Source organism: Tinamus guttatus, unplaced genomic scaffold, assembly GCF_059628265.1.
Source record: "Tinamus guttatus ecotype Peru unplaced genomic scaffold, ASM5962826v1 Tinamus_guttatus_pri_ptg000457l, whole genome shotgun sequence".
In the NCBI taxonomy this organism is placed as follows: domain Eukaryota; kingdom Metazoa; phylum Chordata; class Aves; order Tinamiformes; family Tinamidae; genus Tinamus; species Tinamus guttatus.
Genome location: NW_028288991.1, coordinates 268,790 through 291,076, shown reverse-complemented (window position 1 = coordinate 291,076; position 22,287 = coordinate 268,790). Strand labels below are relative to the sequence as shown.

The 22,287-nt window shown below is 48.0% G+C and overlaps 2 protein-coding genes across 2 annotated transcripts; both read left to right on the top strand.

Annotated features, from left to right (window-relative positions):
• Positions 1–796: 796 nt before the first annotated feature.
• On the top strand, positions 797–3,873 carry RPL12 (ribosomal protein L12). Its single transcript, XM_088532169.1, has 7 exons — positions 797–859; positions 971–1,044; positions 1,642–1,740; positions 2,432–2,513; positions 2,981–3,067; positions 3,589–3,701; positions 3,784–3,873. Exons 1-7 carry the CDS (start codon positions 823–825, stop codon positions 3,787–3,789), a joined length of 498 nt encoding a protein of 165 aa, XP_088388295.1. The 5' UTR covers positions 797–822; the 3' UTR covers positions 3,790–3,873.
• A 6,533-nt stretch (positions 3,874–10,406) lies between these two features.
• Positions 10,407–18,268, top strand: ZMYND19 (zinc finger MYND-type containing 19). Its single transcript, XM_088532179.1, has 6 exons — positions 10,407–10,538; positions 10,687–10,746; positions 12,433–12,539; positions 15,867–16,007; positions 16,511–16,691; positions 17,819–18,268. Exons 1-6 carry the CDS (start codon positions 10,488–10,490, stop codon positions 17,960–17,962), a joined length of 684 nt encoding a protein of 227 aa, XP_088388305.1. The 5' UTR covers positions 10,407–10,487; the 3' UTR covers positions 17,963–18,268.
• Positions 18,269–22,287: the final 4,019 nt, after the last annotated feature.

Sequence of the window (22,287 nt, the reverse complement as noted above, 5' to 3'; positions counted from 1 at the left end):
AGATGGCTCTTTTTGTCCCGCTCGGCTCATGGCTCCACTCAGTCTCCCCTCCCTTTGTCCTGCTCTTCAGCCAAACTGTGGAGAAACCCCCTTATTGATGAATACAGAAACTTGAGCATTCCGCTCAAAGCCGAAAGCAAGACAGAAATGGGCCGAAGCAAGACCGGACTGAATGCTGCCAGGATGAAAAGCAGCTTCCCTAGAGGCCTGGCCACTGGGCACTAAGTGCTTGCACTCCAGCAGCTGGCTTGTTTCTTTTGAAGTTGCCTGTCAAAAAAGAAGTCAAGCAGGAAGCAGGATTTCTTTCTTCAGAAAGCAGGGAATTTCATTTGCACAGAGCTGGAGATAGCTGATTTTGGCATGCTGAGGTTAGAAGCAGCCAGCCTTGTGCCATGGAATTCCCATGCGACCAGCAAAGTTAGGCTGTGGGCTCCCAACACAAGGGCTGGGTCACAATTTGGGCAGGGATCTGAGGCCACTCTGCCTTTGCACGGGAAAGGGTCCCTAGTCAGGATCGCCTGTGGCACACCCCAGGGAGGACTGCCAACACCCTTAGCCACCACCGGCACCAACGAGAAGAGGCCAGAGTGCCCCACTCCCCCCCCAGGACGCGCGGCCCACAGCTCGCAGCGCTCGTGCGCCCCCGGACGGCGCCGTGGACTTGCCCGCAGCCAACATGGCGGCGGGGGCGTGGCACCGCCCGCAGTCATCATCTCGCGAGATCCGCGCCGCTATATCCGCCGCCCGCGCGCGAATCTCTGTCTTTTTGCCGTCTGCTGCGAGGTCTTTTCGCAGCCGTCGCCATCCGCGCCCGCCGTCGCGATGCCGCCCAAGTTCGACCCCAACGAGATCAAAGTGGGTACGTGCGGGGCGCTGGGGAGGCGGGCGGGCCGGGGCGTGGGGGATGGCGGCGGGGGGTACGGTGGCAGCGGAGAGGGTGGCTGTGGCTCACGCGGCGCCCTCTCCGCAGTTTATCTGCGCTGTACCGGCGGCGAGGTCGGCGCCACGTCCGCCCTGGCCCCCAAGATCGGCCCCCTGGGCCTGGTAGGGACCGAGGGACAGGAGAGGGAGCCGCTGTTTTCAGGGGGGAGGGGAGGCGGGGAGGGGGAGCCGCTGTTTTTAGGGGGGAGGGGATGCTGGGAGGGGGAGCCGCTGTTTTCAGGGGGGAGGGGGAGCCGCTGTTTTCAGGGGGGAGGGGACGCGGGGAGGGGGAGCCGCTGTTTTCAGGGGGGAGGGGACGCGGGGAGGGGGAGCCGCTGTTTTCAGGGGGGAGGGGACGCGGGGAGGGGGAGCCGCTGTTTTCAGGGGGGAGGGGACGCGGGGAGGGGGAGCCGCTGTTTTCAGGGGGGAGGGGACGCGGGGAGGGGGAGCCGCTGTTTTCAGGGGGGAGGGGACGCGGGGAGGGGGAGCCGCTGTTTTCAGGGGGGAGGGGACGCGGGGAGGGGGAGCCGCTGTTTTTAGGGGGGAGGGGACGCGGGGAGGGGGAGCCGCTGTTTTTAGGGGGGAGGGGACGCGGGGAGGGGGAGCCGCTGTTTTTAGGGGGGAGGGGATGCGGGGAGGGGGAGCCGCTGTTTTCAGGGGGGAGGGGAGCTGCTTTTGCTCTAAGTGACTTTGTGTGTGACACAACTTGTCTGCCTCTAGTCCCCCAAAAAGGTCGGCGATGATATCGCCAAGGCCACGGGTGACTGGAAGGGGCTGAGGATTACGGTGAAGCTTACCATCCAGAACAGGCAAGCTCAGGTACCTGACGCCACAAGGGATGGCCCTGTGGTGCAAGCGCCAGGCTGGCAGGGCCACTGCTTGCTGCAACCATGAGCCTCAATCCCGGCAGGGTCTACTCAGCCCTTCATCCTTCCGAGGTCGATAAAATGAGTTCCATGCAGATGGCTGCGTGGGGGTCTTCTGGGAAAGACCCAAAGGGCAGGAGGAGAGATTGTTTGAATGCCTCTGGCCTGAGCGTGTAGCAGCTGTGTGTGTGCATGAGGCCTGGGGCATCATCAAGCTGAAGGTTCCGCATGGGCAGAGATCTGCCCATGTGAAATAGCTTTTCTTAATCTTTCTATGAATTTGTTGTTGTTCTTAAAAAGGAAAGTGCCATGTCAGGCAGTGTAAATATCACAGAACCTCCCCAACAAATCCTGTAGCCACCCGCCACTATACCTGTCCCAATGTCAGTGGCTGGTATATTCCAGTGGTGAGCTAAGAGGAATTGCCAGCCCAGGAAGCAGCCCTCTTCTGCTGTGAAGAGACCTGTGCCGAAAGGCTGGGAACAAGTCCTTGCCTGAAAACCTTTCTGTGATTGTAGTGTTTTCAAGAGCTGAGGTTACTGCTCTGGTGACTGCTCTCTAGGAACTGCTTCTTAGATGTTAAATGCCTTGCTTTACAACCTAATCTTGCATAGAAAGGGAGAAATGCATCTCTCTCTATTCAGATTGAGGTTGTGCCTTCTGCCTCTGCTCTGATTATCAAAGCTCTGAAGGAGCCTCCCCGTGATAGGAAGAAGCAGAAAAACAGTAAGTTGCCACTTGGCTTTGATTCTAAGTATCACTTGGGGCTTGGAGGGGTTTTCCTGTATCTAGGTTATTCAGCATGCACTGAGAAGCAAATGTCATGGGGCTGGGTCTTGAGCAGCAGGAATACCTTAGATGTTGGAGTACAAATAATAGCTTGTACAGCAGCCAATATGAGCTTCTTAAAGACTGATTAATCTGGCTGCCTATCACTGGTCTTGTAATGCCGTGACTAGTACGGTCCAGAGATTAGCTCACAAAAAAAAATGCTGGCTTAGGGAGCAGTTGTTCTTGCGATATGTAACTGTGCCCAAAACACAGGTTTTGATTGCAGTCCTGCTGTAGCTGATACTTCTCTGCTCTCCATATGATTCAAGGGCTGAGAGCAGATCCTCCTCTGAAGTTTAGGGAACTCAATGTGCCTGGTACTTAAACTTACTGGGGCTGTGGCTTTTTTTTCCTCCATGCAGTCAAGCATAGTGGCAGTGTCAGCTTTGATGAAATAGTGAACATTGCACGGCAGATGAGACACAGGTCCCTGGCTCGAGAGCTCTCAGGTAGGTACTGATCTAAGAAGCTGTACTCAACCCTTGTCTTGATCTGAGTGTCTGAGGTGGTTTTGGTTTGCGTGTGAGGCTTTGGGGATTGAGGGATCCCTTATAACCATGTGGTGGTGAATCTCCTTGTGCACCTTGTTGGGTCTAGCAGCAACAAAGCACCTTGTCTTGGCTGTGAGCAGCCATCCTGTTCCCTGTGGTACTACAGGATGGCAAAAACACATGCAGGACTTAGATCTGGCTTAAACCGCTTACTGTCTGCTTGTAAACACTGGTGACAGTCTGCAAACCAAAAAGTGGGAATAGAGAACACTGAAAGACTGTTAGGAAGCAAGCTCTAGCTCTTAAGTTTGAGGAGCTCTGAGCTGTGAGAAAGGAAGTAATTACCAGGCAGGATGGAGAAACCACTATGAGCAGAAGGATTTGACTGCTACAAGTGGAATAACTGGAGGGTTCTTTGAAAATACCAGTGTCTGGTAAGATGATCTGTGGGGCACTGACAATCTGTTTTCCTGCTGCAGGGACAATTAAGGAGATCCTTGGAACTGCCCAGTCTGTGGGCTGCAGCATTGATGGCCGGCACCCGCACGACATCATTGATGACATCAATAATGGCGCAATTGAGTGCCCAGCTGTAAGTATCCACTTTTGGTTGAAACTGTTTTTGGTTATTAAAGGGCTCTTTTCTAATGAGCTATATTTGCTTCTTTCAACAGAGCTAAGACTGCAGAAAAGAAGTTGCCATATGAAGGTTTGCTGAAGGTGTTGCAACAGCTTAATAAAACACCTGGTTGTCTGTGACTAAAGTGACTGCTTTGATTTGTCCCTGTCTCATGCTACATGACCACAGGGCTCTTTAAACTGAAAGCTAAAAAGTTGTGTGTATTTCCCCTTTGCTGCCTGGGGATTATTTCCTTGTGACAACACTGAATTTTCAGAAGCGTTGCAGGAGGCCTTTGTAGAGCAAACTTGTCAAATCTCTAACTTGTGTCCTTTAAGCCCTCCTTTGCTCTGCTTTTGCCAGTGCCAAATGTGCAGCTCTGAAAGCAGCAAAAATCACCCTTGTGTTAGGGTGAGCACTGCCCTGACAGGGTGTTTCCCCTGGTACCCTATGGCCAGAACACAAATTCTCCTGCTGCTGACAGTGATATTACTGAGGCTTGAAAATAACTGCTGGCTCTCAGTGCCTTCACAGCCCTGTGTTACAGTGTATGGACTTGTGGGATGAAATGGCTTTGACTAGTATCCATTTTAAATGAAATTTTGGATGTGGCTGAGGGCTCAAACCTGTTATCGCACATACTGTGCATTCCCATACAGCATTCCCATGGAGCTAGGACAGAATAGCTTTATGTAGGTAAGAGTATGTTGTTTGGCCTTGCTTAAATGATGTCAGCAGGAGCCACTGGGCTAGATGGCTTTTTGTTGTTGTTAGTTGAACAGATATGATTTTTTTTTTTAAATCCTTTTTCAGTCTTCTTGCTGCTAGGCAGAGATTCTGGATTTTTCTCTGAGCAGGGCAGGTAACCTTCAGTGTTGACTTTGAGTGATGTTTGGCTTTTGCACTTCCTTCACTCCTGAAGCGGAGCGAGCCCCTCTGTTAAGGGTGAGATCCTGTTGTCTCACCAGCCTTAAAGCTGTGAAGGGGCCAATTTTGGGTCTCTTGGGTCTTTGGATTTCCTCAATGTTGATACTGGCAGAGCTGGGTAAAAAACCTATATAGCCATTGTCTGCAGCAAGTCCTCCACGTCCTGGGGTATACTCTGAAAGAAAATGCAATGTAAGGGTAGGTATGGGTGTGTTTGTAAATCCAGCACCAGGTTTATCTACAAGGAAACAATGCAACTTGAGTAGTGTCTGATAGATCCTAAAATCCTAAAACCGGGCTCAGCAGTGAGGAAAAGTAACCAAAATACCGAGTGCACTAGACAGGAGCATAAACCTTACAGCAGGTTAAGTACTGCTTGCAGCAGGCACAGGGTGCTTAGTGACCAGCTAATGGTGTCTCCTGAAGGAAGGGCACCTTGTCAGCCTGAAAATACCAAATGTCTTGGTAAGAGGTGTCCTACCCTCTTATGCAAGTGCAGCTCCTGGAAAGCATGGCAAAAATCAAGAAAGGTTCTGCCCTGCTTACTTAGAATTTGAAAGACTGGTTAGTGCAACTAGTGCAACTCCTTTTCCTTAAAGGAAGAGGCTTGCAAACACCATCCATGGGGATCTGATCCAAAGGACCAAGTAGGGCAGGACAGTGTGATAGAGCCTTTCACAACCTTTTCTATTAGAAGTGAAATTTTGTTGGCGTTAAGAATGCTTGACTCTTGAGAGGTTGCCAAAAGAACCATAATGTTGGGGTCAGCCTGCGGCCAGCGACGGGGAGCGGCCTCTCCTCGGCAGACGCGGGGGCTGAGCAGGAGAGGCGGGAGCTGCAGCCACGCGGCCAGCGCGTGACCAGGCAGCCCATTGGGCGGCCTCGCGCGTGGTCAGCGTGGGATCACTTCGCTGATTGGCTGGTTGGGCTCCGCGTACCGCAGGGCGGGGCCTGCTCCGGGGCCGGCAGCTCTGCAAGTCGCCTTTTAATAAAGGTCTCTGGACCATCGCAGAGACCCTGTCCCTCAATACACCTGCACCGTAATACAGAAATATTATGAAAGTGCTCTACTTTGGCACTAACAGAGCTTCCTGGGGAGGGTGCCAGTCAGAAATGTTAATGTAGACATGTCCACATTATGAAGAAGGATCAAATTCTTACTGAGATGTCATCAATATCAGTGCTTAGAAGTGTTCTGCAAGGTATGTTTCCCTTCTCTGCAAAAGTGAAATAGCTGATCAGCTTTTTTTCCGACTGCTGCCTCTTCACTGTCACAGGTAACTGGGAATTGTTCTTTTGGGGCAGTTATCTACAGTTGCGGAGTAAAGCTTTGTGCCTGGAGCGCTATCCTAGCAAACAGGATACCCTCCAGTGGTGTGCATGTCCATTAATGGCACCATGGGGCGGCAGCTGCTGCTCCTTGGAGTGTGCAGGAATGTGCGGAACAGTGGTGAGCAGGGAGCCTAGACCTCACTGAAGAGGGACTTGAACATTCACCTGGGTCTGACTGTCTCGGAGTCCCTTGCAGGCAAAAGCCAATGTAGCAGGAGGGTGAAGTCAGCTGTGCTGGAGAACGGGCTGCGGTTTCATCATATGAGCTGGGTGCTGAATGACTCGAAGCTCCTATGGAAAAGAAAGAGGATGAATCTCAAGCCTCTGACTCCCCGCACAAGTCTGCTTAGAGAAGGAGTTCAGGGGCAGCTGGGTTGGGCTTCTGCAAAGTTACTTTGCTGCATGTGCTGACCACTGTTTAGTAATGTTTACTTCTAAAATACATAGAAATAATGTTAATCCTCAGTATACAAACCCCTCTGCATTTCCTAAGCTGTTGAAGACTGTAGATGCAAAGTAATTGAGCTCGTTTGAGGAAAACAAAACCTTAATTTGCTCTAGCTTAAGCCACAGGTGTGGATCCCACTGGCTTAGGCTGAGTTTTCAGTGTTGCCTCAGCATACAGCAGTCATGCCCTAGGAACGTCTCCTATACTGCTTGGGAAGCATAAAACACATGTTATGTTAGCAGAGAGATCTGTAGGAATCACCTATGTCTGCAAAGAATTCAGCAACAAATAAACTGCTGCTTTGGCAAGATTGCAGGTTCTTGCCTGTTCTGCTTCTGTGCAGCAAAGTAGGTTGAACATCACAGTGGTCGATGCAGGGGAAGAAGAATGAGAAGTATCCAGGCCTGGCCTTGCAGAGTTCAAAATGCTAGGTCAGCCTGGAGGCCAGCTAAAAGAAACTGCTAATTGTGTCCCTCTTCTACCACAGTCCTGCTGCCTGAGGTGTTTAATAAAGCAGTAGCCCTGGAATTCCACAGTTTGCTCATGGACAGAAGGGAAAGATGCACAAAGTAAAGAGGGTGCCAGAATCTTTGGAAAAAGACTGAGCTGAAAGTTCAGAAAAGAACAAGAGAGGAGGACAGGCATGTGGAGGAACAGGGGCTGACCAGTGCGTTGACATTTTCTCAGGAAATCCAGCTTTGTCCTTTCTTCCCTGATGAGACTCGGAAATGCTCCTGTAGTTGCCTAGTGAAAAGGGGGATAGGATTTTTTTTCTCATTTATTTATTTAATTAATGTAAACAACCATAGGAAGCACTCTTATATGGTACCTCTTAGCCCATGACTAGTAGGGGGAAAGGTTTTCATCCTCTCTCTGTAGAGAGGAGCTTGAACCTTTTGCCCCTTCTTAAAGCAAGTGTGTCTAAACTGAGACCCAAGCATTCACCAGAAATCAGTGCAGAGTCCTGCAGAACCCATCAGGTTTTGCCCACGAACAGTTTTGGGTGTCTCTGCTCCTTTACAGGATGGGATGTCACTTTAGCTAGCTCTCCCTGTTGTCTGGGCCCCTTCTGGCCCATCTTGGCTCCTTTGCCTACTCTGTCCCCTGGACACAGGCAATGCAGAACTTTTTTTCTTCTCAATTTGTTTAGCTGGTGGAAGCAGAAAACGGGGTTAGAAAAAGTTCCCCCTGCTTTTTGTGAGGCAACCAGGGGAAAAACAACACTTGAAAGCTGAAATCGCAAGCACTTGCTGTCTTTATTCCTTGGACTGGGAGTTGACTAGATTTCGGGCTAGGGAGGCTGCTTTGATACTTAAGGCCTTGTGCTGTTCTCTGGCACATTCCTTGCTTCTCTGCCATCCCGAGTTCCTGCTGAACCACACCAAGAAATTGAGGTATGCCCAGTTAAACTAGCAAAAACTTCTATTTTAACACAGCCTTCCAATTTCTTTCATGATAAAATTCAAGAAGGACAAGTGCAAAGTTCTGGCCCAGGACAGAATAATTCCGAGCTGTGGGCTGAGCATTAGGAAACAGATCCATGTTGACCAGGGCTGACTGCACGTTTGGCTGTGCTGGCTGGAAGGTAACCAGCAGGTCTTTACTCCGCCTGAGGCCACATCTGGACTCCCCAGTGTGAGGGAAATATTGAAAAAACAGTTTAAAAGAAAAAATGTTCATGATGTAGGTGGAGCATCAAACAGTGGAGCAGGGACCTAGTTGCGTGGTAGAATTTCCCTCCTTGGAGATACTCAAAACTCACTGGATACAGCCTTGGCAAGTGGGTCTCGCTCCCATGTTGGCCCCGTGTCCAGCAGATTGTTGGGGTCCCTTCTAAGGGAAAATATGCAGCCATTCAGTGACAAGGCTGTACAAATGATCATATTGCTTGAGGGCAAGAATGAGCAGCCTGGGTGGCAGAGGATTATGCCATCTTTCAGCGGCAATTTCAGCATAAACGTTTAACATTGATGCTGGTGTTGAGAGACCCACCAACCTTTGCAGTGCATAGCCAGAGAGACTCAGGAACTGTCACCCTGGGCTGTCCTTTGCATCAGCATAAATACCTGCTGTTTTCTCCCCTTTAGCAGGGCTGGAAATATCTGGAAGCTTGTTTTTTCTTAAGGGAAATGCTCTTGGAAGTGGGATGCGTAGTCTGAACCTTGCTTGTTAAAGGTAGTGACAACTTACACTGACTCTGCTCTTCAAATCCAGTGTCCTGGTGCACAGGGTGCTGCTCCAAAGCCTGGGCTGCTTCCCGCTTTGCTGAACTGAACCTTCGGGAGAGACAAACAGGGAAATGCGGTGCATGGAGCCCTTCCGTGAGGAGCCCGTCACCTGGGTGGCTTCGTGCACTGCTAGGAGAGCAGAGGGAAAGGAGAGTCCCATGTCCCGCAGGGTGTGGGAGCCACTGACTTGTGGCCCCTTGGTACCTGGCATCAGAGCATTCCTGTCGGGGTCTGCAACGGTGCCCTCACGATGCTGGGATCCATGTGAGGGGGCAGCCATGGGTCTCGGGCCATCACTGCTGAAGCGGGGGGATGTGGCTGTCACCGCGGAGGCTCCGCGGTGCCCAGGGAGCATCAAGGCAGCCTCAGGCTGCCATGTGGCTGCTGGCTGGACCTCCACACAGAGCAGCAGCCGCTGTCGCCCACTCAGCCGCCGCAGGCGCTCCAGGCACACGCGGCATGGGCTGGCTCCAGCCTCTGGGCGCAGCTGTGCGCACAGCAGCGCCGTCTCAGGCAGCACATTCCTGGCGGAGACAAAGCAGGGACGACTTGGACACTGCCCAGCCTCACAGCTCCAGGTACTGCCCTGGCTCTTGGCCATCACTCAATGTCCTCCATCCCAGTCCCGAATTACCAGCGGCTCTGGCAAAGCTGCCAGTGAAATGGAGGCTTCCAGTGCTGGCCGCCATTCAGGTAGTAGGTGGCCAGGTGTTTGGTGACGTGGTGCCGATACTCCATGGTGGCCCCGCGCCGGCATGGAGCCCCTCTGGCACGCGACCTCAGCGCGGCTCTTTGTGAGGGCGGGCGCATTCCAGGCCTCTGCCAGCCACTCGCCAGCGGATCCTGCTGCTGCTCCCTCCCCAGGTGGGATGGCTGCAGGTTCTCCCCATTCCTTCCCAGACAGGGAAACCCCCATCTCCAATTTGACATGTGCCTCGAGCCAAGGGAAAGCATGGAGCTGCAAGGCCCCGGTGCACTTTGCATTTCCGGGAAGGCCCTGCCGTGACCTCCCGGCCTCCCAGGCAGGTCCATCCATTTTCTGACAGCTGCAGCCCCCTTCAGACCAGTCACTTTTCAAACACTCCTACCGGCTGCCGAATTCCTCCCCGCAGGTCCCCCAGGGAAGCGAGGCCCTTTCCCACACACTCGGCTGCACCGTAGTCTCCGGCAGTGGCCACCCCTGCAGCCCTCTTCCTTAGTTACAGCCGATCCCGACATGAGCCGATCGTCTCTTTTATTAAGTGCAGGCAGCCTGGGGAAGTACTGGGTCTCCCAGGCTCCATGCGGCCGGAGAGCGGCGTGTCCCCGCCGTCACATCCGGGACGGCGGCTCCTTCCCTCCCCTCGGGGCCGGCACTAGTCCGCGGGCACGAGTTGCTCGCCCCGCCGCGCCTCCCGCCGAGAGCAGCGTGGCCCGGGCCCAGCGAGGCACTGGGCACCCCGTTGGCGGCGGGAGCGGCTCCTTTAAGCCCAGCCCTTCCCCCGCGCTCGGCGCGTGTTGGAGGCACAAAGCTTCCCGCGAACGTGACGTCAGCGCCCGAGTTTTTCTGCCCCGTTCCCTGTCACCCTTTCGCGCGCGCGCGCTCCCGCCCTCACGTGACCCGGCGCCGCGCGGCGCGGCGATTGGGCGCGCCGGGCGCGTAGTGAGGGTGACGGGGCGGCGGCGCGCGCGGCCATTGGCGGGGCTGCTGCTGGGGGGGGGGAGGGACAAGACCGCGGCCCCGCCCCCCGGGTGTGCGCGAGGCGGCGGCGCGTGGCAGCGGCGGCTTCGCTCCCGCGCGCGGGCTCCGAGCGCAGGCGGCGCCTGGCCTGGCCCGGCCCGGCCATGACCGACTTCAAGCTGGGCATCGTGCGGCTCGGCCGCGTGGCCGGCAAGGTGAGCGCGGGGCAGCTGCGGGGCGCGCGGGCCGAGCGGCCGCCTGAGGGGGCGGCGGCGGCGGCGGCTCCCGCGCGGGGCGTTTGGCGGGGCGGGGGGGAGGTTGGGGGCTGCCGGCGTGACAAGGCCGCGGCGCTCTGTGTTGCAGACCAAGTACACGCTGATCGACGAGCAGGACATCCCACTGGTGGAAAGCTACTCCTTTGAGGTGAGGCCCGCGCCCCCCAGTGCCGAGCTCCGCCCCCCCCCGGCCCAGCCCGCCTAATCCCTTCCTTTCCCTCCCTGGAGGTTCTGTCCAACTCGCTCCCGCCCAAGTTTTCTCTCCATTCTGGCCTCCCCCCCCCCCACTTTCGCCCGCTCTGCTGCTGCTGGATTTGGGAGCGGGTGGGGGGTGCACTTTGTATTTTTTTAAAGTGTAGTGGCATATCCCCTGTATCCCCCAGGTGTGCTGAGGCTTTCGGCCACGCGGCTCCTCCCTCCCCGTGTGCCCTACAGCATGGTTCCCTCTGCCCCATCCAGAGTATTCCTGGCGAGGAAGCACCCACAAACTGCCAGGGTTTTTTTTTCTGTTACCTTGTAACATGGCTAAGTAAAGCTCCTCGTGGGAACCCACTGACTGGCGGTGACTTTCCTATTTTGGGAGGGACAAAAGTTTGAAAATATTGAAAAAAATTGCTAACGCTTTGAAACAGAATAGACTTTTTTTCTTCACTTGTAAGCAAGCACTAAAATAAATGAGTTTGAAGTTTCTTTTAAATTTTGAGGCTTCTGCTCTTTTTTTTTTTTTTGAGAACTTTCCATTTGTCTTCTCTTATTTGGCTTGTAAAACTTGAAAGAAGGAAAAAAATCATTCTGTGCATAATCTCGCCCAGGGGAAAACATCCCCTATTTAACTTACCATTGGACCAGAAAAACGTTTCCTCTTAATATCTGCTTAAAGAGGGTAAGCTCATTCTAGCAAGACTTGCAAAGGGAAGGAGTTCCTTATTGCAAAATCTTCTACAGGTAATGCTTTTTTGGAATGAGGGCTGTTTTTTTGCTAAGTACCTGGCGCAGGGGGTACTACGCAGCTGCTGTCAGGAGCTGAAGTGCTGCGGTAGCGCCTGCACCAAGGAGACCCCGTTGGCCCCTTCCTCCTCTCTGAGCTGATGGAGGAGGGAAGCAAAGCTGGCCATGGAAGGACTCTGGCTCCCTTCCCAATGCTTTCAGAGCAATCAGAATCCATGTGGTCCCTGGAGGACTTGCTCTGCTCCTAACAGTGTTTCTGCCACACTTTGCTTGTGTGGCTTTGCAGGGATTGGATCAGAGGCAGATTGCAGCTGAGGCAAACCTATTGTGTTTTTTTTATTTATATATATATACACATATTTAATGGGAAAGTGGGAAAAGTGCTAACTTATGTGGTGAACTGTAGATAGAGTGCTAGTGCCCATGTGAGGTTATGGAGCTGCGTGGAGAGAAGAGGACAGGACAGCTCCTTCCACTAGCATCCCTAATCAAACTGGTGTAAAGCATTGCTGGAAACAAAGCCTGGGTGACTTGCTGATGGCTGTACATGAAATCTGTGCCAGAGCGGAGAGTGGATGCTGGCCTTACAGGCCAACAACTGGATTTTTGTTGTTCTTTGTCCACGTGGAGCTCCTGCTGTGCAAAGCTTCCTTTCTTCCTCTTCCCTTGCATCTTTGTGCACTACAATAGCAGAGCTGTTTTGTCTGTCTTGGAGGTTTCAAACAACTGAAATTCCTTTAAAGATCAAGTGACCTGTTTCTTACATGATGGGTTTCCTACGCCTCTAGGAGCCAAATATTAAATGTTGGTCTTTTGTATTCTCCTCTCCAAAGCATGTGCTCTACTGTGTTGGACGTCCTCAGTCACAGTCTTCCCTTTTCTCTAGGCTCGCATGGAGGTAGATGCTGATGGAAATGGTGCTAAAATATTTGCCTATGCTTTTGACAAAAATCGTGGAAGGGGGTCTGGCCGCCTGCTCCATGAGCTGCTTTGGTAGGTACAGTGAAGAGAATTAAACGCTTCAAGGGTTCGGTAAGGTGCAATTGCCTTCCTCCAACTTCTATGTTGTTTATTTCTATGTAGTGTTTTGAATCTTTTTAGATGGTTTGCAGCTGCGCTCATTTGGGAACCCAGCACAGTGGGTGCCATTAGATCTTATTATAGTAGTGTTTGGCACTGGCCATTTAAACAACTGAGTCTCTGTAAAAAATGCTATTCCTGAGGAGAATAGAAATAGGTGAGTATAGTTCATATGGATAGTGTTGAAATCTGCGAACCGCTACTATTTGCGTGTTGGGGATATGCATATGTTCCAGTTTAATGTATAAAGACGACCCATTTGGGTTCCATTGGTTCTGTGCTAAGCATATAGCTTACTGGCAGCAGTGAGAGTCGGCAGAGCAGCAGTGGAGAGAGAGAGAACCTCTAACTTAAAACTTTGGGGGTTTTCATGTGCCCTTCTGGGCATAATCTGGCACTGCTGATGGTGCTTCATATCACCTGCTGCTCCTTACTTTCATAGTCTTAGGAATCATTGCCTGATATCCTCTGTAGCTCCCAGCTAACGCTTGGAGGTTTACGCAATCAGTTCATTGTAAGAGGGTAAGTATTACTGACTAACAAGCTGTTAGATTTCCTCTTTTTAGGTACATTCATCATAATGAAACCTGAGTTAAATTTTGTAAAAAATAGTGGGTTTGCTGAAGAGAGCAGTTCTGGTCTTTAAAAGCCTTTTTGGAAAAATGAAGCGTGTTTTCTTGTCAGTTTCTTAAACTAGACCTAGAAATCGCAGTGTTCAAGAATTAACTGTGCTTGCTTCATTGTTTCAGGCTACTTTTTCTTCCCCAAATTAGTTTCTGCACAAGAGGAGGGAGACGGGAAGAGTATCAGAGACTCCATTTGGTTATTATTGTTAATATTTACAATCTACTTCTTAAATATGCTTCTGACCTGCATCTCTTAGTGTTTAGTCTTCCTGAACATACAAAGTAAGTGAAAATAGTTAGGAAGCTGACTATAATGCATAGTTCAGATTGTCAGCTGTTGCTAACTGTGAACCTCATACAGTAATAATTGTAGTCTATAAGTAGCACTAACTGTACCTTGAAATTATTCCAGCTGAGTGTTGAAGGCTGTACAGAGGATGACGGTTGAGCTGTCTGCTTATTACAAAAACCAGTCATTGCCTCTTCTGGCTTGTTTTACTTACAATATTTGTAATGTGTGCAGTTAGGTAACGCAAACTGAGCACCTCTAGCATGCGGCGATGTTAAAAATTGGAGGTTGTTTGTGTAAGAGGGATTTTTGAAAGTCAGCCTGGCAGGGTGTGAGCTGTCGTGCAAGCAGCTCTGAAGTTGTAAAAGGCAAACTCTTGGGCTAGGAAATACTGAAGGTTTTAGTTGTCTCGATCCCTTTGAGGCTGGCGTTTTTGCTGTGAGCTCCTGCGAGTAGGTGGCCCTGCTCAGATGATCCTGCCTTGCTGGCTGAGCCTGCCCAAAGGGCTCTGAAAGCCTTTTGGCTGCAGGTACGGTGTAGGAAGCAGAGTAGCAATATTGTTCATTTTTGCTTCTGTGGAGCGGGGGCTGTCTGAAAACAAAGCAGCATGCTGTGTTTTAGGGGAAGGCTCCCTCCTGTATGAGAAGGAGTGAGGATAAAGATTTTAGCCACCTTTGAAAGACATCATAAGGGAGGGACGATAGTCACTGCTCTTTCCAGTGCCAGCCTTGTTGCTTGGGTAAATTTAAGAACTCAAATTGCAGCGAGTAGAAGAGTGTAACTGCTCCCATTCCTCTTCCCTTTCCTTGTCCCCACGCTGAGGGGAAAAAATAAAAAGAAAAAAAGTAAACTGAATTTGTGCTTCCAATTTAAGATAAGTGTGCATGTGTTTTGGGATGCTCTTGTGGGTAAAGGTTTTCAGTTAGCCAGGTAAGCAGGTATCATTGTTCGTGCACTAAGCCCTCAAGATGGCAAGGTGATGAGTACGAAAGCTGCTGTCATGGCAGGACCTTCTCCTACTCATTTGTCCAAGCCCTCCTGCTGCTGACCTCTCTAAAAGTTAATACGCTTTACTCTGCAAATATTATTTCAGGAAGAGCTTCCCACTGCTTCTCGTTTGCTGTGGGTTTTTTTTTTTGTGTGCCTCTCCAGCAAAAACTTGCTTTTGTTTAGCCAAGTCTAGGTTTTTATTTATTTTATCTTCAAATACAAGGGCTTCTTCCCTCCCTACCTACCAAGATACGCAGTTTGGCAATACCTAGGTGCATTTTGAAGAAAAATTATATTCCCCACCCTCAACCACATCAAAATGAATCTTCTTGATCTGCTGGATAGTGTCTGAACTTTAAATTCTACTTCTTTAACCCAGACAAATCATGTTGTCTTAAAATGTGAAGAGCCATTTGAACGAAATGTTGAGTAAACATTCAGCTGCCAGCCTTGCATTATCCTTGGTTGTTGCCAACACATTGTTTTGGGGATGTAAAATTATATAGGTTGTGGCATAAGAAACTTGCACTAGACACTCTTCATCCTAAAATTTTAAACCTTTAAATTCCAGATGGGGCAGGAGTTCCTGCAAGAAGTGATATAGAGGCTTCTCAGGGGACTTGATACTTAATATACTGAAGAAAGGAAAGATGAAAGAAGGGTTGAAGGGGGAATGAAACGTTCAAAGCCAGTAAGAAAATTATGATATAATTTAATATGCAGCTCTCCTACCTGCTAAAAGTGCTGCTTTGGTTTTGAGCAAGTTTTGGCAGATGTTTCTTGGTCAGCTGTGGAGTCAACAAGCTTATTATGTCTTACGTACTATTACAGTCTAAAAAGCATTTGCCCTCTCCCTAGTTAAACCTCTGTGCTGTTATTTACTTGGAATATTGCTTAAGAGGCAACAACTGTGTGATTTCACACCAATGTCAGACTTGTATATAAATATCTGATAGAATTCCTACTAAAATAATTCAGTAATTTCATTCAAGCCTGCCCTGTGGAAAAAGTAATTACACAAATGATCTTAAAGAAACCAGAATGCTGCTTTCTGGAACTTTCCCTGCAATATTCTTCCAACTAAAAGATAGTGGGATTGTTTTTTGAGTCTAATCACTTACAATGGAAACAGCCTCCTGGCACAATTTCCTTCTGGAAGTTGATGATGTCTGAAATAATCACTAGGCAATTGGTGACCCGTGTTTGACAGTTACTATCTTGCAACATAGGTAGCAGGCCAGGAACATGCATTATTGTCTTCTGAACTTGATGCTGTTTATCTGCTTCTAGTGACAGTTTAGTTCACTGAGCTGCAAATCGTTTTTGTTCCTCCAGGGAGAGGCACAGGGGAGGGATTGCACCAGGATTTCAGGTGGTGCATCTGAATTCAGTGACAGTGGACAACCGCCTAGACAATCTGCGCCTTGTTCCTTGGGGATGGAAACCCAAAGCTGAAGAAGTCTCTAGTAAACAAAGGTACTTGAGAAGCTGGCACTGGGGCGGGGGGGTGACGTGACGCTTGGGGTGAGCTTCAGCCAGCAAAGAACTTGAAAGTATCCCAGACCGTTTTTCAGTTTGACCCTGGACAACTTGACTACATCGTAGCTGCATTGCCTGGGCATTCAGTTAATGTTCACTATTTGTATGCTTTGTCTCTACTTAAAATTGGCATATTCATAGCTTGTTAAACTGATTTTGAGAAGGTGTAGGGAATGGCAGTGATGCCATTCTAGCATGTTGTCTGTGTGAGTTTAAGAGCAAGGAATAGAATTTAAGTAACTTAGTTTGAAGTAAATATTTCTTGATGGATATTTTATGCGCTTAGGCTAAAATAAGCCTAGAAAGATGCCATATATGAGAAGCAGGCATAGTTTGAGGTTTAACAAGCTAAATACAGTGTTAAGCTTACCTGTTTTGTAAATTAATTGGAATTGATTACTTTCTGAGCTTACAGACCAAATGTGTGCTTATTTTTAAAGGGAACAAAGTCTATACTGGCTGGCAATTCAACAGCTTCCGACTGATCCTATAGAAGAGCAGTTTCCTGTCCTGAATGTAACACGATACTACAATGCTAACGGGGATGTTGTGGAGGAGGAAGAGAACTCATGCACATACTACGAATGTCACTACCCTCCCTGCACAATGATTGAAAAACAGGTATGTTCAGAAGGATTTAAAATAAAAAGGTATAACACAGGCTACCTTGTGTATCCAGTTCCTTACAATTTGAAGCTTTAAATGTTCCATGTAGTTGCTAACAGTGCTGTTTTTTAGCTCAGCTTTTTCTAACTTTTTAGACCCTAAGATATGTTTCTGATGTGTTTAGGTTCTTATCAGTTTCTAATAGAATTCATTATGAAGTTGCACTATGGAAGTGCTTTATCAAGGCATCACAGAGAGAATTCAGGGACTTTTTTTATAGTTGCCCATTTAAAAGTCATTTTGCACTGAAACAAGAAATGCCCTAGTGGTTTTCTGGAAGAAGTGCAAGTGCTGCACTGTGTGTGGAAGGACAGGTGGAAGCATTGCCAGTCCCTAACAGACCCAGAACTTGAAGGAGCAAGCAGCTGTACAAGAGAGGGAAGGGAAAGCGGGGAGATCAAAGTGTTATCTTGCCTCTTCCTGAGAAGAAAGTGAACTTGAGTGTCCTTTGTTCAGAGGAGAATGGGGAGGACAGCTGTAATCTTTGTTTTCTACTGTAGGCAGGTGAAATGAAGCAACATGTAGCCTTAATCAAGGCTGGTAGAGAAAGATGGGGCCTGTAGCTATGTCTTTGTGAAACAGATGCCCTTCTGTATGGATAAGAAGGGGTTTCTTTCACTGATACCGAACGCTGAGTAGACTACAGTCATTAACTCCTGTATTCTGTCTTTTTGGAGAATGTCCCAAATTTGGAGTTTTTGCCTCTCTTGAGCCTGCAGGAGAAAGCTACTTGCATAGCTATAGGCTTGGCAACAGCTGAGCGTGCACTACCCTCTTAATTGTTTATGAATTGAAGATGCTTAAACTTGAAAGCAAAACTTAGCTTGGCAACACAATAGCATATGAGAACAAATGTGATATTGTCAAATATCAAGTCTAAGCATTTTAAGCAAGAGCAACTGCAGAATCAGACCAAGGCAGTCACTTGAAATGCTTTAGATGTTCTGAAACCTTTGGTGGGATGTTCATAGCTGTGATAGGCAGACACAACAGAGATAGGCCATGAACCTCTTTGGGGAATGATGTAGGGGTGCTGGTTTGTAATGAGTAGGTTCATTAATGCTGTCTTGTGTTCTTCTTAGTTACGTGAATTCAACATATGTGGCCGATGCCAGGTAGCGAGGTACTGTGGGTCGCAATGCCAGCAGAAAGACTGGCCTGCTCACAAGAAACACTGTCGGGAGAAGAAACGGACCTTCCAGCAAGAGCTTGGACCGGAACGATGACCGGGTGGCAGGGGCCTCTTAGCAGCAGGATTCCTTCTCAAAGGCATTGGACTCTTGCTTTTGCACAGTAATGATAGACTGCTTATTGAAGCCAGAGGCACTGAAGAAGAAAAAAAAAACCCTGTGATGCTTGAGCACAACAGCTGACTGGACTGAGCCAGCTTTGACTGGTGCTGTGGGAAGGGATTGGGGCTGCCCTTCCAGTATTATATATTCTCAAGCAAAAAGACTACTGTAGAGGCTCCAGGCAGGAGGCTTCTCATTATTTATATGTTAATATGTTTGTAAACTCATGTACAGTTTTTGTTAGAAATTCTTGATAGGGCTCACTAATGTTCAGATGAGAACACGTTCTTGGCCTAATAGTTAAAAAAAAAAAAAAAAAAGTCCCACAAGAGAACAAAACCAAACAAAAACCAACAACAACCACTTGTCATGTAGCAAACGCTTTTCCTCCCATGTGGCAAAAAGTGTCTGTGGCTGCGGTAGGGCCAGGAGGCAGGCTCTGACATCAGCAGCTGCTCTGGAGAACTCTGCATGGAAGTTACATTTAAAAAAAAAAAAAAACGAGGGGAGGCAGGCAAACAAAGTAAAGGTTGGAATGAATCGCTGTCTGCTTTCTAGTTTTCTCACGTTCCCTTCCAGCTGTTTTCAGAGCACAGCCACACTTGGCTGTTTGATATAACCTAGTCAGGAGGAACCAGCATAGCAGAAACTGGAACAGTGTAAGGGGGCCAGCTGGGGTCTGTGCATCTAGTCAAGCTACTGTGTTGTTCCCTTTGGAGAAGTGCTGCTAGAGACCATGCTTTCAGCAACCGATGTTCTTAGAAAGCTGGATTGGCTTTCTGGCTATGAAACCTTTGTATATAAAGTAGTTTTAGAGAAGCTCAGATAGTTGACTCTTTGTGGATGTGGTGGCCCTCATGGCTTCCCTGTAAGCATTGAAAATATTGTAGTGATATGCAGATATGTTTAAATGATCTCATATTTTGTAATTTGAGTTATTTATTCATTTAAATACCATCAATCTGAAAAGCATCTTCTGATTCTTTTTTATACAAAGTAAAATAATATGGAAGGAGAATTTGGCTTGCAGACTAAAAGCCTGCTTTTTTTTCCAAACATTTTATAATGAATAATCTGAAAGGATTTGTGTTTTTTTCCCCTTGGAAATGTAAGAAGTATGAACTGAGTTTCCTGAAGAATTAAATGGGTAATTTAATATTAGGTGTTAGTGTCACTTCACAGTAGAAGGATGTGAACGCTGAATGCTCAGTGCAGCCTTTTCTGAATGCTTGGTTAAATACCCGTTTACCAATTCTTGCAGAAGCTGTAACATGTTCATTTTCAATCAGCAGCGAAGCCAGGCTTAATCAAATTGTCCTATAGTTGGTGATTTTGAAGAAACATTCATTTGCTTTAAAGGAACTATACATTTTTTTTGAGAATGAAAAACAGTGTGTAAGGAAAACTTGTATTCAAGATAATCCTCTGAAAAGGATGTGAATATTGGCTCCTCTACCTGCTTTTTTAAAAAGCTAAGATTTGCCATGCCAATTTTCCACGTACTACTAGTAATTCTTGTTACCAAATGGAGCTTGAGCATATTGAAACACTTCTGCAACAGTGAGAGGGACTCGGATAGCTCTGCTGTTGGCAATGTTGCTGCACAAGAAACAAAACATGGTAATGAGGTTCTGATAGGAAAACTCCTGATCACTATATGAAGGGTGATCCTCATGCTAAAGGATGTGCCAAAAAAGGGTGATGGGTGCTTAGGGTAATGCTGATCCCAGTGAATGGGGGAGGAAGGGCAACAGAAGAAAGGGATGAAGGGAGGGGGAACTGAGGATATTGCTTAGGCATCATCAAAGGACTCACGAATGAAATAAGCCAGGTACTAACTTAGTGTTACCTTTGACTCAAAACTGCTGGAGAAGTGGCTACAGGGACTCTGACCTCTGCAAAGTGCCTGGGTACTGGAGTAAGCATCTTGCTGTCTCAAGAAAATCCTCAAGAACCCTTTTTTTCTTTCTAATTAGTGCAGGATTTTTTTTTTTTTTGTGACTGGCAGAGGAGTTCTTTATAGAAGAGACATTTCCCTTTTTGTAAGGGCTGTCAAGCTGCTTTGCTTCATTGGAGTCCTGTAAAGATACCTGTTACATAGGAACATGGCAGCTCTGATGCAACCTGTAGTGTTTCCAAAAAACACAAAAAGGTCCTTTGTGAGTACCCTAAAAGAAACTAGGCTGGTGGGGGTATCTTCATACAGACAAGTCAATAAAAAGCTCAGAGGTAGGTGCGTTATTCCCAAGAGTGAGGGATGTGAGGAATATGCAAGGATTTAAAACACTGGTAAATGAGCTGGAAAAGGTGTGATGAGTTAAGTGGGCAATTAAAGCTGTATAGCATTATCAGAGAAGAAAAAGTTGCAGAAAAGAGAAGACCAGCAAATGATGCTGATCCTGAAAGACCGTGTGACAGTGCTGGATGACAGTGCTGGATGAATTTCAATGCAAACAAAGGTAAAACTGCACAGGGTGGAGGTAGGAGAGGCAGGATAAAAAAAAAAAAAAAAAGCCTTTATGATTTCTGAGTGGAGTTTAGTTTAAAAACGAGCTCTTGATGTAAGTAGAGCTGACACTGTCATACACTTACCAGCAGGCAAACAAAGCAGCTTAGGGATTGCTTGAAAAGGGATAGCTTTGAAAGGAATAGAGAATGCTAATACCACAGTGTATAAAGTCTTTGATGCACCTGTTTCTCCAGTGCTGTGTGCAGTGTTGATGTGGCTGTCTCAAAATTATAGAACTGGAGAAAAAAAAAAAAAGAATAGGAGAATTATTAAACGCTGAGTTCCCACCGCTTGCAATAACCTCAGTTTGGGGGTTAAATAGTTCCTGTGTAAGGTGCTGTGTTTGTCTCTGGAACTGCCGGTTCTAAAAGAGCTCCCAAGTGCCTGGTCTCATCATGCTCCTTCTGTTGTTCCACTTCAAGAGTCCCATCCTGTTGCACATGTGTCCTGCCTGGAATCTCCTCAGCTTGTCAGTGAGCTGGGACTTCGGATGGAGGGTCTGGGAGATTGCACATTGTAGTTCTCCCATCTAAGATGCTTCCAGCAGGGGGAAAATCTGCATCTGTGTCTTTAAGTTTTGGGCTCTTTGAAGTATGGAATAGTGAAGGGGTATTCCATGCTTCCCAAGGGGTGGACTGCATTTGGTAAATGCCCCGTGAAATGTTGTTGCTTTCCCTGCAAATGCTCATCTCCATATCAAGGTATAGTAGGACTGCCGAGCGGGAATAGTCAAAAATCACAATTCACACTGATGGAAGTGAAGCCTGGCTTAAGGAACACAAAATCTTAAATGTTACAGCATTTTTGCAGGACTCAGTATTTACCTTTTGGAATGTGAGCCTTTAATATACTCCCAGGATTACCCTTTCAAGTTTTTCTCTATGATGATGACTTATAAGGGAAACAGTAAAGGTAAAAGGGGTAGCTTAAAAGATGAAATATTTGCAAGGGGCATGGAGACAGTTTAATATACCATATTGGGGTCAGGAGCAAATGTTTACCACTATCCAGCCAGACTTGAGAGAGGACCAAAGAAGGCCAGGGCAACTTATGAGATGCTATTAGAGCAAGAAGAAATCCTTTAAAATCCTTGTGTCCAAATGTATAAGAGGGAAAGACTACGATTTGTCAGTTAAATATAAAATGATAATGCAAAGAAAAAAAGCACTATGATGTGAGTTTTAAAACTCGTATGAATAATTTTGAAACAGGAGCAGTGTGACTGCTGGAGAGGTGATGCACAGTTTAAAAAAGTGGCTGTTTGCATATGTGCTGTGGATGAGTCATAGAGTCATATAATGCTTAAGGTTGGAACTGCAGGAGTTTGCATGCAGGAACACTTCCATATGGAAAGCTCTTCAGAGAATCTGTTTAAAGCTGAAATGTGCTCTGGAGAGACTAAAACTCAGACAAAAGGAGCAGTAACAAGTTGCTGGGACCAGACTGTGCCACCAATGAGCTCTACAGGAACTTGAGGATGCATAAGGCAAGCTACCAACCGTGCACCCTCTTCCCTGGTACAGAGGCAAACTGAGAGTTGTTTCCAAGGTGTGCTTCAGGGCAAATGTGCCAAACCACAGCTGGGAAGCTTAGTACCAAGCTCATTCATAGAGACAATAGAGAAGAGGATCAATGAATATTGGGGAAGAGTTGAGGCAAGATTTATACCAGGAAGTTGTACTTCAAAAGCCTCTCGGAGTTACTTCAGTGGAATCAACAAGTGAGGGCATAAAGGAGATGAGGTTGGTGC